This window comes from Chiloscyllium plagiosum, chromosome 10 (assembly GCF_004010195.1).
Source record: "Chiloscyllium plagiosum isolate BGI_BamShark_2017 chromosome 10, ASM401019v2, whole genome shotgun sequence".
Lineage (NCBI taxonomy): Eukaryota > Metazoa > Chordata > Chondrichthyes > Orectolobiformes > Hemiscylliidae > Chiloscyllium > Chiloscyllium plagiosum.
In genome coordinates, this window is record NC_057719.1 from 965,695 (window position 1) to 980,892 (window position 15,198).

The following is a 15,198-nucleotide window of genomic DNA, read 5'->3' on the forward strand; positions in this document are numbered from 1 at the left end:
TCCATCTCTGTGCTGTTAATGTGTAGGGGGGCATGAGCAACATCCCACCAAAAGTCAATCATGGGTTCCTTGGTTTTGCCAGCATTGAGAGCTAGGTTGTTCTCAGTGCACCATTTTTTCAGGTCTTCCACCTCCCGTCTGTAGTCTGTTTCGTCACCATCTGAGATTCGACCGACTATGGTGGTGTCATCAGTGAACTTGTAAATGGCATTAGTCTGGTATTTGGTGATGCAGTCATGGGTATACAGTGAGTACAGTAGGGGGCAGAGTAAGCACCCCTGGGGGGCTCTAGTGTTGAGTGTTAGTGAGGATGAAATATTGTCCCCAATCTTCACTGATTGTCGCCTGTGGGTCAGGAAACTGAGGATCCAGTTGCAGAGAGTGGGGCTTAGTCCGAGATCACTGAGTTCAGTAATCAGTCTCGAGGGGATAATATTGTTGGAGGCTGAACTGTAGTCAATGGGTAGGATTCTTACGTAGCTGTTCTTGGTGTCAAGATGTTCTAGGGAGGAGTGATGGGCAATTGATATGGCATCTGACATAGATCTGTTGGTCCAATAGGCAAATTGGGGTGGGTCAAGAGTAGTGGGGAGGTTGGAGTTGATTAAGGCCATGACCAGCCTTTCAAAGCACTTCCTGACCACCGAAGTTAGGGTCACTGGGCGGTAGTCATTGAGACATGCTGCATGAGCCTTCTTAGGCACAGGGATGATGTTGACCCTCTTGAAACAGGCAGGGACAGTGGCATGCTGCAGGGAGAGGTTGAAGGTGTCCGAGAAGACCTCTGCCAGTTGATCTGCACATGCTCTGAGTGCACGGCTGGTACTCCATCTGGTCCCATCACTTTCCTTGGATTCACACAAAGGAAAACTGATCTGCCCTCTGATGCAGTGACTGTTGGGATAGGTTTGTCGGTCTTGTCGCAATAGGTGTTACCTCTCCGCTGAAATTCTGCTCAAAGCGAAAATCGAAGGTGTTGAGACAATCGGGGAGGGATATGTCATTGTCCACTATCTTGCGCGGTCTCTTTTTAGAACCTGTGATGTCATTCAGTCCTTGCCATAGTTGCCGGGTGTCTGTCTGGGTCTCAAGTTTGGATCAGTATTGGTCCTTGGCTGTCTTAATGGCTCTGCAAAGGTCATACTTGGATTGCTGATATTTGAGTGGCTCTCCTGATCTAAAGGCCTCACGCCTGGTTTTTAGCAGGTTCTGTGTGTCCTGATTCATCCAGGGTTTCCTGTTGGGGAACACCCGGATTGACTTCCTCGGTATGCAGTCATCCACACACTTGCTGATAAAAGTCTGTGACGGCAGTGGTGTACCCGTCCAACGTACCTACGGACTGCTTGAACACGGCTCAATCAGCCGATTCCAGACAGCACCAGAGTTGATCCTCTGCCTCCTCTGACCAGTACTGGACCTGTATCTGCGAGGGGGTCTTTTGCCTGTAAGCCAGGAGAAGAAACACGGCATTGTAGTTGGAATTCCTGACATGAGGGCAGTTAGTGGGGGAGTACAGCACATCCAGAGCTTCCTCAACCTTTGCTTGTGGTGGTATGTACACAGCAATTAGTACAGCAGCGGGAAATTCCCGTGATAGATAGAAACCATGGGCAATCATGCCTCACAAATGGAGCAGTAGGCATCCTTCACAGTGGTGTAGCGGTGGTCTAAAATTTTCAGGCCCCTGGTGGGGCAGGTAATGTCATGGTGGTACCTGGGCAACACCTTCCTTAGATTGGCTTGATTGAAGTCACCGGTTACAATAAACAGGGCCTCGGGGTATTCCGTCTCCAGGGTGTTAGTGGGGGAATACAGCACATCCAGAGCTTCCTCAACCTTTACTTGTGGTGGTATGTACACAGCAGTTAGGATAGCAGCGGGAAATTCCCGTGATAGATAGAAACCATGGGCAATCATGCCTCACAAATTTGTTGGAGTTCTTTGATGAAGTGACCAGGAAGGTTGACAGGGGGCATGGGATGGTTGATGTAGTCCATATGGATTTCAGTATGGCCTTTGATAAGGTTCCACATGGTAGGCTGCTCTGGAAGGTTAGATCGCATGGAATCCAGGGGGAGCTGGCAAATTGGCTTGATGGTCTGAAGCAGAGAGTAATAGTGGAAGAATGCTTGTTGGACTGGAGGCCTGTGACTATGGAGTGCCTCAGAGGTCGGTGCTGGGCCCATTACTGTTTGTTATCTACATCAGTGATTTGAATGCGAATGTACAAGGCATGGTTACTAAGTTTGCAGATGATACTTAAGTAGGCGGTGTTATGGACAGTGAGGAAGGTTATCAGAAATTGCAGCAGGACCTTGGTCAGCTGGGGAAGTGGGCTGAGAAATGGCAAATGGAGGTTAATATAGATAAGTGTGAGGTCTTGCACTTTGGAAAGTCAAATCAAGGCAGGAGTTTCATGGTGATTGGTTGGGCCTTAAGGAGTGTCGTGGAACAGAGGGATCTTGGAGTTCAGGTGCACGGTTCTCTGAAAGTGCAGTCACAGGTAGACAGGGCAGTGAGGAAGGCCTTTGGCACACTGGCCTTCATCAGTCAGGGCATGGAATATAGACATTGGGAAGTTATGTTGCAGTTATACAGGACATTGGTGAGGCCACACTTGGCATATTGTGTTTTGGTCACCTTGTTATAGGAAGGATGTTCTTAAACTGGAAAAAGTGCAGAAGAAATTTACGAGGATGTTGCCGGGACTCAACGGTCTGAGTTATAGGGAGAGGTTGGACAAGCTAGGATTTTTTTCTTTAGAGAGTAGGAGACCAAAGGGCGACTTTATAGAGGTGCAGAAGATTGGGACAGGGTGAATGCACTCAGTCTTTTTCCCAGGGTTGGGGAATCGAGGACTAGAGGGCATCAGTTTAAGGTTAGAGGGGAAAGAATAAAAGGGAACCTGAGGGGCAACTTTTTTTACACAGAGGGTGGTACGCATATGGAATGAGCTGCCAGTGGAAGCGGTTGAGGTGGGTACATTAAAAGCATTTGGACAAATACATGGATAGGAAAGGACTAGAAGGGTATGGGCCAAGTGCAGGGAAATGGGGTTAGTGTGGATGGTCATTTTGGTCAGCATGGACCAGTTTGGGCCAAAGGGCCTGTCTCCGTGCTGGAGGACTCTCTGAACGAGGGGATGCTGAGGGGAGATAATTTTGTTCTGAGACAAACTATCGATGTCAGTTTGTATTTTGTGTGATCTTTACGTCGATAATGAGTGTAGTCGGCTGCACGTGGATGAGCAATGTTGTTCATTGAGGACACAGAGCTACCGTCAAGGGCTGCTTCTGCAGAATGCCTGCCCCTTGTGATGCAACACCAAGACTTTTCAGAGGCTGACCTTGGGTTGGTTGGTGGAAAAGAAAGGATTGGGAGTAGTCACGGATCGGACTGGAGTCACCGAGATCAGGCATGGACCAGTTTGGGCCAAAGGGCCTGTCTCCGTGCTGGAGGACTCTCTGAACGAGGGGATGCTCAACACAGACAGTCTATTGTTTGTTTCCCAAGAGTTCAATTCTATCGTAATCATATGATGATTCTAAAATTACATTGGCAAATCTAATCAAAAATTCATATTCTGGTTGTAAGTATAGTCACATTTTATTCATTTTCCATTTCATTTTAAATTATTTTAACTCTGTGAAGACCACACATCCTTTTTCCAACTCGCGTATTTTCCATACGGTCTCTGACAGCAGTTAAAAGTCACTAATGCTCAGGTGGGTCGAGAGTCACATCTGGAGTCAAAGTGTGGGGCTGGAAAAGCACAGCAGGTCAGGCAGCATCCGCGGAGCAGGACAATTGATGTTTTGGGCATAAGCCCTTCATCAGGAATCCCCATCCACTGCCTCCAGCCTCATAGTCCTGGAACCCCCCCACCCCTTGGGCATCTGCAGTCCCCATTTTCTCCAAGAGTCACATCTAGGCCAGACCAGGTAACGATGGCAGAAGGACATCAGTGACATTTCATAGTCTCCATTGCTGAGACCAGCCTTCTTTTCTCAGTTGATGAATTAAATTTCAAGCCCAGCAGACTCATTGGTGGGTTTCAATCTCACCGTATTGTGGCATTAGCTTAGGCCTCTGGTTGACTAGTCCAGTGCGTCGGCACTAACGTTTACCAGATCCCCTATTGACCTGGACAAGAATGAAATGACTTCACTTTGACTGTTCTTTTTTGCACAAGTCCAACATAAAAATCACACAAAATACAAACTGGCAACTATAGTTTGTTCCCACATTGTCTCAGAACAAAATCCTCTCCCCTCAGCATCCTCTCGTTCAGATGTGGCGATACAGTCAGAGTCCTCCAGCACCGAGACAGGCCCTTTGGCCCAAACTGGTCCATGCCGGACAAAATGACCACCCATACTAACCCCATTTCCCTGCACTTGGCAATACCCTTCTAGTCCTTTCCTATCCATGTATTTGTCCAAATGCCTTTTAAATGTTGTTAATGTACCCATCTCAACCGCTTCCGCTGGCAGCTCATTTCATATGCGTACCACCCTCTGGGTAAAAAAAGTTGTGCCTATGGTTCCCTTTTATTCTTTCCCCTCTAACCTTAAACTGATGCCTCTAGTCTTCAATTCCCCAACCCTGCGAAAAAGACTGGTGCATTCAACCTCTCCATGCCTCTCACGATCTTCTGCACCTCTATATAAAGTCACCCCTCGGTCTCCTACTCTCCAGCTAGGAAATAAAGTCTGAGTTTGTCCAACCTCTCCCTATAACTCAAACCTTTGAGTCCCAGCAACATCCTTGTAAAGTTCTTCTGTACTCTTTCTAGTTTAATAACATCGCAAACGGCTTTCCAACCAGTGAAGTATGTTTAAAATGCAGTCAATCTGATAATATAGGAAATGTGGCATCCAAATGGATCCAGCAGTGTTTCAGTGTTGTTGATTTGAGGTTAATGGATATGATCTTGTAGCCATTACAGAGGCATGGTTCCAGGAGATTCCAGCTGGCAGCTAAATATTCAGGAGTGTGTGACTTTTCAGAAAGACAGACAGGAAGGAAAGAACAGCGGGATAGTTTGGAAGAAAGGAGCAGTAGGCCATTTGGCCCCTCGAATCTGTTGCACCATTCAATATGGGCACGGCTGATCATCTAGCTCAGTACCCTAATCCCACACTCCCCTCATATCCCGTGATCTCTTTCACCACAAAGCTATACCTACCTCCTTCTTGAAAACACGTGTTGGCCTCAATCCCACGCTGTGGCACTGAATTCCACAAGCCCCCCACTCTCTGGGTGAAGATATTTCTCCTCATCTCAGTCCTAAAAGATTTACCCCATAGCCATAAACTGTGAGCCCTGGTTCTACCCTCCCCTCCTCCCTCCCTGTGAGGTATATTCCTCCTTCATCTAACCTATCTAGTCCTGTGAGAATTTTATAGGTTTTTAAGATCACCCCTCATTGTCCTAAACCTCAATGAGTTTAATCCTAACGGACAAAATCAGTCCTACCATCCCAGGAATTAATTTGATAAACATTTTTGCACTCCGTCTATAGAAAGAAAATCCTTCCTTATATAAGGAGGCCACATCTGCACACAATATTCCAGGTGTGGAAAGATATTAATCTGGAAAACCAGGTCATGCTCTGGGGACCAGAGTTCAAATCCCACCATGGCAGTTGCTGGAATTTGAGTTCAATAATAATGTTAATAAGAGTCAAATGATGACCCTGAAAAGATTGCAGACTATTAGGAAAAAGCCATCTGGTTCACTCATGCCCTTTCGGGAAGGAAACTGCCACCTTTACCTGGTGTCTAGACCCACAGCATGGGGTTGACTCTTAATTGCTATCTGCAATTAGTGATGGATAATAAATGTTGGTCCAGCCAGAAATACCCACATCCCATGAACAAATAGAAAAGAGGGTGCAGAATGTAGTCTGGGGGGTGTGAGATGACTTTAATGGCTATCCACCTAATGAGCTGATCAAATCAAAAAGGAGAAAGATGCTAGATCAGTTCTACAGCTGGTGATTAGGGAACTAACAAGAGATAAAATGTGCTTGACCTCATCATTACCAACCTGCCAGCTGCAGATGCATCTGCCCATGACAGTATCAGTAAGAGTAACCACTGCATTGTCTTTGTGGAGATGAAGTTCTGTTTTCACATGAGAATGCCCTCCATCATGTTGTGTGACACTACCACCAAGCTAAATAGGACAGATTTCAAACAGATCTAGCAACTCAAGACTGGACATCCACAAGGCGCTGTGGGCCATCACCAGCAGCAGAATTGTACTCCAGCACAATCTGTAACCTCATGCCCCAGTGTATCCCCCACTCAACCATGACCATCAAGGTAGGGGAGCAACCCTGACTCAGTGGAGAGTGCAGGAGGGCATGCCAGGAACAGCACCAGGTATACCTGAAGATGAGGTGTCAATGTGGTGAAGCTACCAAACAGCATAAGAGCAAGTGACAGACAGAGCTAAAGGATTCCATGCATGAAAGAGCAGAATTCCAGAGGTGAGGTGAGGGTGGCTGCCCTTGACCGAATGTGGCACTAAGAAGCACCGGCTTTCATCAATGGGTATCGGAGGAAAACTCTCTGCTGGTTGGAGTCATATTGACACATCGGAAGATGGTTGTGGTTGTTGGAGGTCAGTCATCTCAGCTCCAGGACATCTCTGCAGGAGTCCCTCAGGGGAGTGTCCTAGGCCCAACCATCTTCAGCTGCTTCATCAATGACCTTCCCTCCATCATAAGGTGGGGGATGAACTTGCAAGTTCCCCTCCAAGATACTCACTAGCCTGACTTAGGAATGTATCCCTCAATATCACGGTGTCACCATCCCGGAGTCCCCTCCCTAAGGGCATTGTGGGTCTACAGCACATGGACTGCAGCGGTTCAAGAAGGCATTTCACCCCCACCTTCTCAAGGGGCAACTAGGGATGAGCAATAAATGCTGGGCCCAGCCAGCGACACCCATGGCCCATGCATGATTCTTTTTTTAACAAGTGAAATCATTCTCCCTCTGTTTTCTTTTTCCTGTATTAAATTGAAAGGCCCCCACATGGTGATGTTTGTTTTATTGCTGGTCTGTTAAAGTTCAACCCAGAATCGAGGCTATGTAGAGGAATTTGGACTTATTCCTGGTTGTGTGGCCTTGACTGTGCAAAAACTCTGTAAAAGGCATAAAGTAAATCTAATATCCATAGGCTTCTGATTTATACCGAAGTGTTCCTTATAAGCTGTTCCTTATAATGGTGCGATAGTCGGCTGAAGAATTTGTGTGGGAGAGAGTGGGGGACACAGACAAGAGGAACACATCTGAACATTGTTACAGAATTCACAGGCAATGACCAAGCAAACAAGTAACTCTATCACTGTTCCAACAAGCATAACAGGCCAGTCCACTCCAGTCTTTCAGCTGAATATTGGCACATTTTGCAGTTCTGCTGTGGTAGAACTTCGGAAATGCACGGGACAGCTCACTCATTCTCTCTCGTTGCCCGGCTGTGGGGTTGCAGGCTGGTTGGCATGCTTTCCCACCCAGTAAACCCAGGGAAGAATTTGGGCATCGTGAGAACCGTAGCGAGTATTGTGTCTGGAGTTAAGACTTCAGCGTAAGGAATTTCATTTCAATTTGAGTCCTGTGTGAAAGGTTCCATGTTCAAACCTCCAGAGAATGATAATCATCTTCCTTTCCACAGCCAAGTCCGAGAACGGTTGAAGAATGAAGTGGTTCAGATGAAGGAACAGGCTCCAGGCTTTCGGCCTGGGCTGGCAATTCTGCAGGTGGGTGTCAAATCTCTGTTCATTTCGAGAGAATCATTATCACTGTCGTCTGGCTCCATATTCCAGACATCAAGTGAATTGGTTTTGCAGCAGGATGAGAGTGCAGTGGTTATGCCAGCCACGTCCAGAAGTGCGACTGAAAAACCAAGGATAGTTGCTAATGTACCATTTGCCAGGAAGGTTATCAAAGGAGAGGAATATTCAGAAAAGAACCTGAACTTGGGGAGCATTAGTGGGAGCAGGAGCAGCTGTGATCAACACGCACGAGTCAGCTGCGAGGGGAGAGTGAGGTTTTTATTCATTCGTTGGATAAGGGTGTCGCTGGCTCGGCCAACATTTATTGCCCATCCTTAATTGCCTGTGAGATACGTGGCTGACTGGGAGAGGTTGTGACGCTGTAAATTGAATCTGAGTTCACTGCCCATGCAGTGATTTAACCTTCCATTCCCAGTCATTGGGCAGCTGAGTGGGTGTGTTTGTGCAGTTGAAGGCATCTCTCTGATTTGTCGTTTCATCTACACTATTGTGAATAAAGCAGGGGGAGATCAGCTAGGACCCAATTCCACTGCTTCCATAGTGCCGGCTGAAGGAAAAAAGGAGTTGCCTGGTTGATGTACAACTATCGCAGATTGAATGATGTTGTGCTAGTGTCGTTGCTCTGTGTGTGAACCCATATTGCATACACATTGCAATAAAACCCAGCCCCACAACCCATTCCTGGGAGGAAACAAGTTGAACCGTTTGGCCTAGCCCCATTAGAGTTTAGATGAAGAGGACATGAGCTTATTCAAATGTATACAATTTGGATCAGATTGGATAGAGATAGGGGGGGATATATCCTCTAGACTTGGGGGGTGGGAGGGATGTATCCTCTTCATTGGATAGGGTTAGGGGAGGGTGTATCCTCTTCTGGGCGAGACCAAAACATAAAGGACTCGATCGGAGATCTTCCTTTTAAGACAAGAATGAAAATTTTATTTTCTTTCAGGTGGTTAAAGTCTGACATTCTCTTCCCCAAAAGATAGTGTAGGGTAGAAAAACGTTAGCTGTTTGCTTATTTTAGAGGAGCATAAGAGTCAGGAGCAAGAGATGGCCATGTGTCCCTTTAAGCCCAGTCTACCAAAAAATAAGGTAATGGCTGACCTGGCTGTACTCTCAACTCCATTTCATGGTCAGACCCCCATAACTCTGCACTCTCTCGTCTGTCAAAAATATTTGGATGGTGGGTGTGGATTGTGTTATCATGTACACCCTGAGAACTTGCCTATGGTACAGTAGCACTCACCCTCTGGAAAGTTTCAGTAAACAGATTGGGAGGGGTGTGACTTCAAGTATTGAAACACCATCTCTCCACGGCTGCGGTGAGTTTGCAGAGTTTTCTCTCCTGGTGCAGGCGTTTGGTGGGAACTCGAATGTTGATTGCTTGCACTCAGGCAGTTGGACCATGGACTTATGAGGTGCGATAATTCCACATTTATTGTGATTTTTGTTTGTGAGCTGCAGTGGGGTTGCCGTTCAGCAGGAACTCATTGGGACACCAAACCACTCCAGCTCTGGTACACTACAGTTGGTGCTGTCAATCAACACCAGCTTGGAAACCAACTGGAGACTTCTGTTAGGCCTCACCGGGGTAGTGTGCTGGGAATCAAGCCCCATTATTCCCAGAGTCATCACATAGTTTAAAGATTTTATAAAATTTACCTGACTTTTGGATCCACGATAACTGGAAGCACTGACCTGATCAGTCGGACCCAGGCCGGTGTTGGCATGTTCATGACAGGGTGGTCCTAAGGCCTTCATTGCTGGAGGGGCTGGGTGCACGTAGGCCCCTACAAATAAGGGTGTGAGGGATCTCCATGTCTGGTACACACCCCAATATTTCCAATTGCCCTGAGGACAATGTCCATTGTCTCCATTCAAACCCAAATTTGGATGTGTATTGTAGGGTTTGCAGCTCCCAGGTTAGTTGCAAACTGTCTGTGGGTGTTGCAATGTGTGTAGAATCTGCAGCATTTGGATTAGCACAGTTACTTTAGTCATGACTGGCTTCCATTTCCTAGCATGCTTTAATAATTGTCCATCTTTTGTAACTTTAAATTTAAATAAAAAAGAACAAGCAACTGCTTGGAAAACTTTCTTTCAATCAACCTGGGTCCTGATAGTGACGAGCCTTTGAGACTGGACTGGATTGGACGAGGCAAATGTGAGGACTGCAGATGCTGGAAACCAGAGTTTAGATCAGAGTGATGCTGGAAAAGCACAGCAGGTCAGGCAGCATCTGAGGAGAAGGAAAATCGACGTTTCGGGCAAAAGCCCTTCATCAGGGTGGGAAGGGAGATAGGCAGGTAGGACAGGTCATGAGGATGGTGCTGAGCTGGAAGGTTGGAACTGAGGTAAGGTGGGGGGAGGGGAAATGAGGAAACTGTTGAAGTCCACATTGATGCCCTGGGGTTGAAGTGTTCCGAGGCGGAAGATGAGGCGTTCTTCCTCCAGGCGTCGGATGGTGAGGGAGTGGCGGTGAAGGAAGCCCAGGACCTCCATGTCCTCGGCAGAGTGGGAGGGAGAGTTGAACTGTTGGGCCACGGGGCGGTGTGGTTGATTGGTGCGGGTGTCCCGGAGATGTTCCCTCTAAGCACTCTGTGAGGAGGCATCCAGTCTCCCCAATGTAGAGGAGACCGCATTGGGAGGAACGGAAACAATAAATGATATTGGTGGATGTGCAGGTAAAACTTTGGGTGTGGAAGCTCCTTTGGGGCCTTGGATGGAGATGAGGTGTGGGCACAAGTTTTGCAATTCCTGCGGTGGCAGGGGAAGGTGCCAGCACAGGAGGGTGGGTTATTGGGGGGTGTGGACCTGACCAGGTAGTCAGAGAACGGTCTTTGCAAAAAAGGGTGGGGAGGGAAATATATCCCTGGTGGTGGGGTCTGTTTGGAGGTGGCAGAAATGTCGTCGGATGATGTGGTTAATGCGAAGGTTGGTAGGGTGGAAGGTGAGCACCGGTGGGGGGGGGGTTCTGCCCTTGTTATGGTTGGAAGGGTGGGGTCTGAGGGCAGAGGTGCACAATAAGTGATGTTGGTGTCACTGGACTGTGCTGTCAGGAAGCTCTTTAAAGTTATATCTTTCTTTCACATTCTAATTAATAGCTTGCTCCTTTTCAGGTCTTTCCTTCTCGTAATCCGGGCACCCCCACCACTACCCCAGCATTTCCATTTGCTTTCTCTCGCTCACTTCTTTGTATTCTCCCGTGTTCACTCCCTAGGTTGGAGACCGAGATGATTCAAACCTCTACATCAGTATGAAGCTGAAGGCTGCAGCTGAGGTATGAATCTGGTAATTGTTACACATGCTACACATGACCATCTTTACTGACATTGTGTTTACTGGTTAATAATCGTTAATATCCATACAGATTACAATGTCAATAATTTTTCTGAGTGTATGAAATTCCTTTTATCTCACTTCTCAGGATCCTGCTCCCATTCAGTCCATTTCCCTCTACTTGCAAATCTAAATTGAAAGGCAGAAAAGTTACATTAAACTTAAAGACTTGGTTTAGTTGCAGTTCGATCCCTGTCCAATTCTGGTCTTTATATAATGTAAAGGTATGTTCTTTATTCAGGGAGTGGTAGGTGTGTGGAATGCACTGCCAGCGGTGGTAGTAGAGTCAGATACATTAGGGACATTTAAGCGACTCTTGGATAGGTACACAGATAATAGTAGAATGAGGGTGTGTAGGTTAGTTGGATCTTAGGATGGTACAACATTGAGAGCCGAAGAGCCTGTACTGTGCTGTATGTTCGATATTCTAAAGGTCAGCGAGGAAGGTGCAGAATCGTGAATGAGGCAAAATTGAGAGGCTAGGGCTTATACTAGAAAAGAGACATTTGGCAGCGATGGAATCTTTTTAGGGTGGCACGGTGGCTCAGTGGTTAGCACTGCAGCCTCAGAGTGCCAGGGACACTGGTTTGATTCCACCCTCGGGCGACTGTCTGTGTGAAGGTCGTACATTCTCTCAGTGTCTGCGTGGGTTTGCTCCGGGTTCTCTCCCACAGTCCAAAGATATGCAGGTTAGGGTGGATTGGCAGTGGGAAATGCAGGGTTACATTGATAGATAAAGAAAGGTGAGTCTGGGTGGGATGCTGTTCAGAAGGTTGGTGTGGACTCGATGGGCTGAATGTCCTGCTTCCATAATTCTATAACTGAAAGTGTTCAGTAGAATAAACACAGAAGGGATGTCTCCATTTAAATGGGAGACTAAAACCAGAGGTCAAAAATTTTGTCATTAATAAATGCAGAAGGAAATTCAGAAGAAACAAGAGAGCAAATAGAATGTGAAACTTGCTACCTCAAGGATTATTTGAGGTGGAACAGCTCAAGATGCATTTAAGGAATAAAGACAGAAGGGAGAAAGGGATAGAAAGATATACCGATAGGGTGAGGTCTGGTAGGCTGGGAAGATAGCTGTCTGGCATGGATCATTGGGGGAGAATGGCCCATTTCTGTGCTGTGTATTTTAAGAAATTTTCTGAATGCTGCATCCTAGCTCTAATTGGAGACGTGAGACAGCAATTCAGCTGGTGAGTGCCTTCTCTCTCTCTCCACATCCCTGCCTTTGCTGTCTATCCAAGATTTGAGCTTGGGCAACAGGCTTCTGAAAGACACTAAAACACACACGCCCTACTTTCCAGTGATGGTGTACATTGAGGTGACAATAGAGACACCGTGCAGTGTTTGAGTTTTGTTATCAGTAAAACTCCTCTGTTCTGTCTGACTGTCTGTGATAGTGCTGATTTTTTTTTTATTTTACCCTCTAGATTGGGATGAACGCCAACCATGTGAAACTGCCAAAAACGGCCACTGAGGATGAGGTAAGCACAATTCCTACTCTCTTTATCCCCAATGATTCTTTCACTGCCCAGGCCCTGAATATCATCATTCTTGCTGTTGGTGTCAGAGCGATGTAACTGCCTCATTCTCCCCTACACCATGCTTTGCTTCATGTGAGAGTTCAGATGTTGACTATCAGCAGATGGTGCCATCCTTATTTTGCAGAAAGACATTATAAATTTGGAGCATTCAAATCCGGTTTAACCCCTCCCTAATCCACAAACCAAACTGAACATTACAGTCCAGTGGAGATTGGCTGACACAACACAAACTTGTGGCAGTTTTATGTTTGTTCCGTAACTTTGCCCCAAACTGAACAGATTATTCTGCACACCGGTCATTCCGATAGCACCTTCCTTAAAAGGTGTCTTCCCTTCAGGCAGTGACTGGCTATCAGCCCTTGTCAATTGCAAAACTTCTGTTTTTATTCACTCTTGGATATGGTTGTCGCTGGCTGGGCCCAGTATTTATTGCCTGTCCCTAATTGCCCTTGAGAAGGTGGTGGTGAGCTGCCTTCTTGACCCGCTGCAGTCCATGTGTTGTAGGTTGACCCACAATGTCCCTTAGGGAAGGAATTCCAGGATTCTGACCCAGTGACACTGCAGGACAGGCGATTATATTTCCAAGTCAGGATTGTGAGTGGCTTGGAGGGGATATGGATTACTGTCAAATAGTCCCCATGTAACTGCTGTCCTTGTCGGCATGGTGGTTCAATGGTTAGCACTGCTGCCTCACAGCGCCAGGGTCCTAGGTTCAATTCCAGCTTCGGGCGACTGTGCGGAGTTTGCACATTCTCCCTGTGTCTGCGTGGGTTTCCTCCGGGTGCTCTGGTTTCCTCCCACAGTCCAAAGATGTGCAGGTCAGGTGAATTGGCTGTGCTAAATTGCCCGTAGTGTTAGGTGCATTAGTCAGGGGTAAGTGTAGGGGAATGGGTCTGGGTGGGTTTCTCATCGGAGGGTCGGTGTGAACTTGTTGGGCCAAAGGGCCTGTTTCCACACTGTAGGGGTGTTTCTAGATGGAAGTGATGATCACGGGTTTGGAAAGTGTTTTGAAGTATGGATTTTAGATTTTTTTCACACTGCTACAACTGACCGTTGGGAGTGGATATTTGTAGAAGTGATGCCAATCAAGTGGCTGCTTTGTCCTGGAAGGTATCGAGCTTCTTGAGTGTTGTTGGAGCTGCACTCATCTGGGCAAGTGGAGAGTATTCCATCACATTCCTGACTTGTGCCTTGTAGATGGTGGACAGGCTTTTGGGGAGTCATGGAGTGAGTTACTCACTGTAGGATTCTTAGCTCTTATTTAGCTGATCGAGTTCAGCCTCTGGACAGTGGTCACCATCAGGATGTTGATGTTGCAGGATATGCTTCTATTTGACTTTGAATCTCTCCTCTAATCCCAGAGCCAAACCCCTTGGAGAATTTGCTTCTTGAAAGTAGCAGTAATTCTTATGATATGATTATGTTTAAGATTTTGCAGGGGTATATGGAGTGGTAAGTATACCTTGCTGTGTATGTTAGATTTTTAGTCATTGTGGTAATTGACTTGTTTTTGACATGTGCAGGTGCTGAGGAACATCACGCACATTAATGAGGATCCCAATGTCCATGGTTTGATTGTTCAGCTGCCATTGGATTCCGTCAACCCAATTGATGTTGAGAAAGTAACGAATGCAGTTGCCCCTGAGAAGGATGTTGATGGGTAAGGGTTAAGTGTTTCTGTGTTAGTCGTGAGATGCAGGCAAGCTTGGGAGTTGTTCAGCACAGGACAGTGAATAATGATCCAAAGGTGTGGGTGAACCCTCCTCTGAGCACAGGGTGCGTCATTGTGCCCCAGTGATTCCCTGGGGAGGGGAGCAATAACATGGTTGGTCAACTCAAGCGAAACCTGGAATTGAACCAGGATCTCCTTTTCTCTCCAGCTCTCTGTCATACTCCTGTCTCCTGAGTTAACCAATAAAGAGAAGTTAGGTATCGGTTTATGGGTGCTGTTAGGAAATGTTTCTGGCACAAAGTGTTCTTAGGTTTTAGAGAAAACATTGGTTTGTGCGAGAATCCCAAGTGTCACTTTAGATGAAAGATGCTTAGTGTTCAGCTGCTCTGTTATAACTGAGAAAAGAGAGTCCAGTACTGATATTTTGACCTTCAGACATCGTGGATGTCTGTGAAATATAGTCTTGTTTTAATGTAGGAAGTGGGAGTTATGTGCGAGTTATGTACAGACCTCCTAACAGTGGTCAGGACCAGGGGCACAACATGTACCGGGAAATAGAGAAGGCATATCAGAAAGGCAAGGTCACGGTGATCATGGGGGACTTCAGTATGCAGGTGGACTGGGTAAATAATGTTGCCAATGGATCCAAAGAAAGGGAATTCATGGAATGCTTACAGGATGGCTTTTTGGAACAGCTTGTCATGTAGCCCACAAGGGAGCAAGCTATTCTGGACCTAGTGCTATGTAATGAACCAGACTTTATAAAAAATCTTAAAGTAAGGGAACACTTAGGAAGCAACGATCATAATATGGTAGAGTTCAGTCTG

General features: G+C 46.6%; 1 protein-coding gene across 2 annotated transcripts in view; it reads left to right on the forward strand.

Moving 5' to 3' along the window:
- The window catches only part of mthfd1b (methylenetetrahydrofolate dehydrogenase (NADP+ dependent) 1b), a 96,984-nt gene that overhangs the window by 14,200 nt on the left and 67,586 nt on the right, over positions 1-15,198 (forward strand). Inside the window, exons 1-5 of one of the 2 annotated variants that reach the window (XM_043696890.1) lie at positions 7,427-7,599; positions 7,687-7,771; positions 11,031-11,090; positions 12,586-12,639; positions 14,223-14,359. In XM_043696890.1, the coding sequence (XP_043552825.1) occupies positions 7,451-7,599; positions 7,687-7,771; positions 11,031-11,090; positions 12,586-12,639; positions 14,223-14,359 (485 nt within the window). In that variant the 5' untranslated portion in view covers positions 7,427-7,450. Of the gene's footprint in view, positions 1-7,426; positions 7,600-7,686; positions 7,772-11,030; positions 11,091-12,585; positions 12,640-14,222; positions 14,360-15,198 lie in introns of those variants that run through there. The other variant, XM_043696891.1, reaches the window with a different exon arrangement.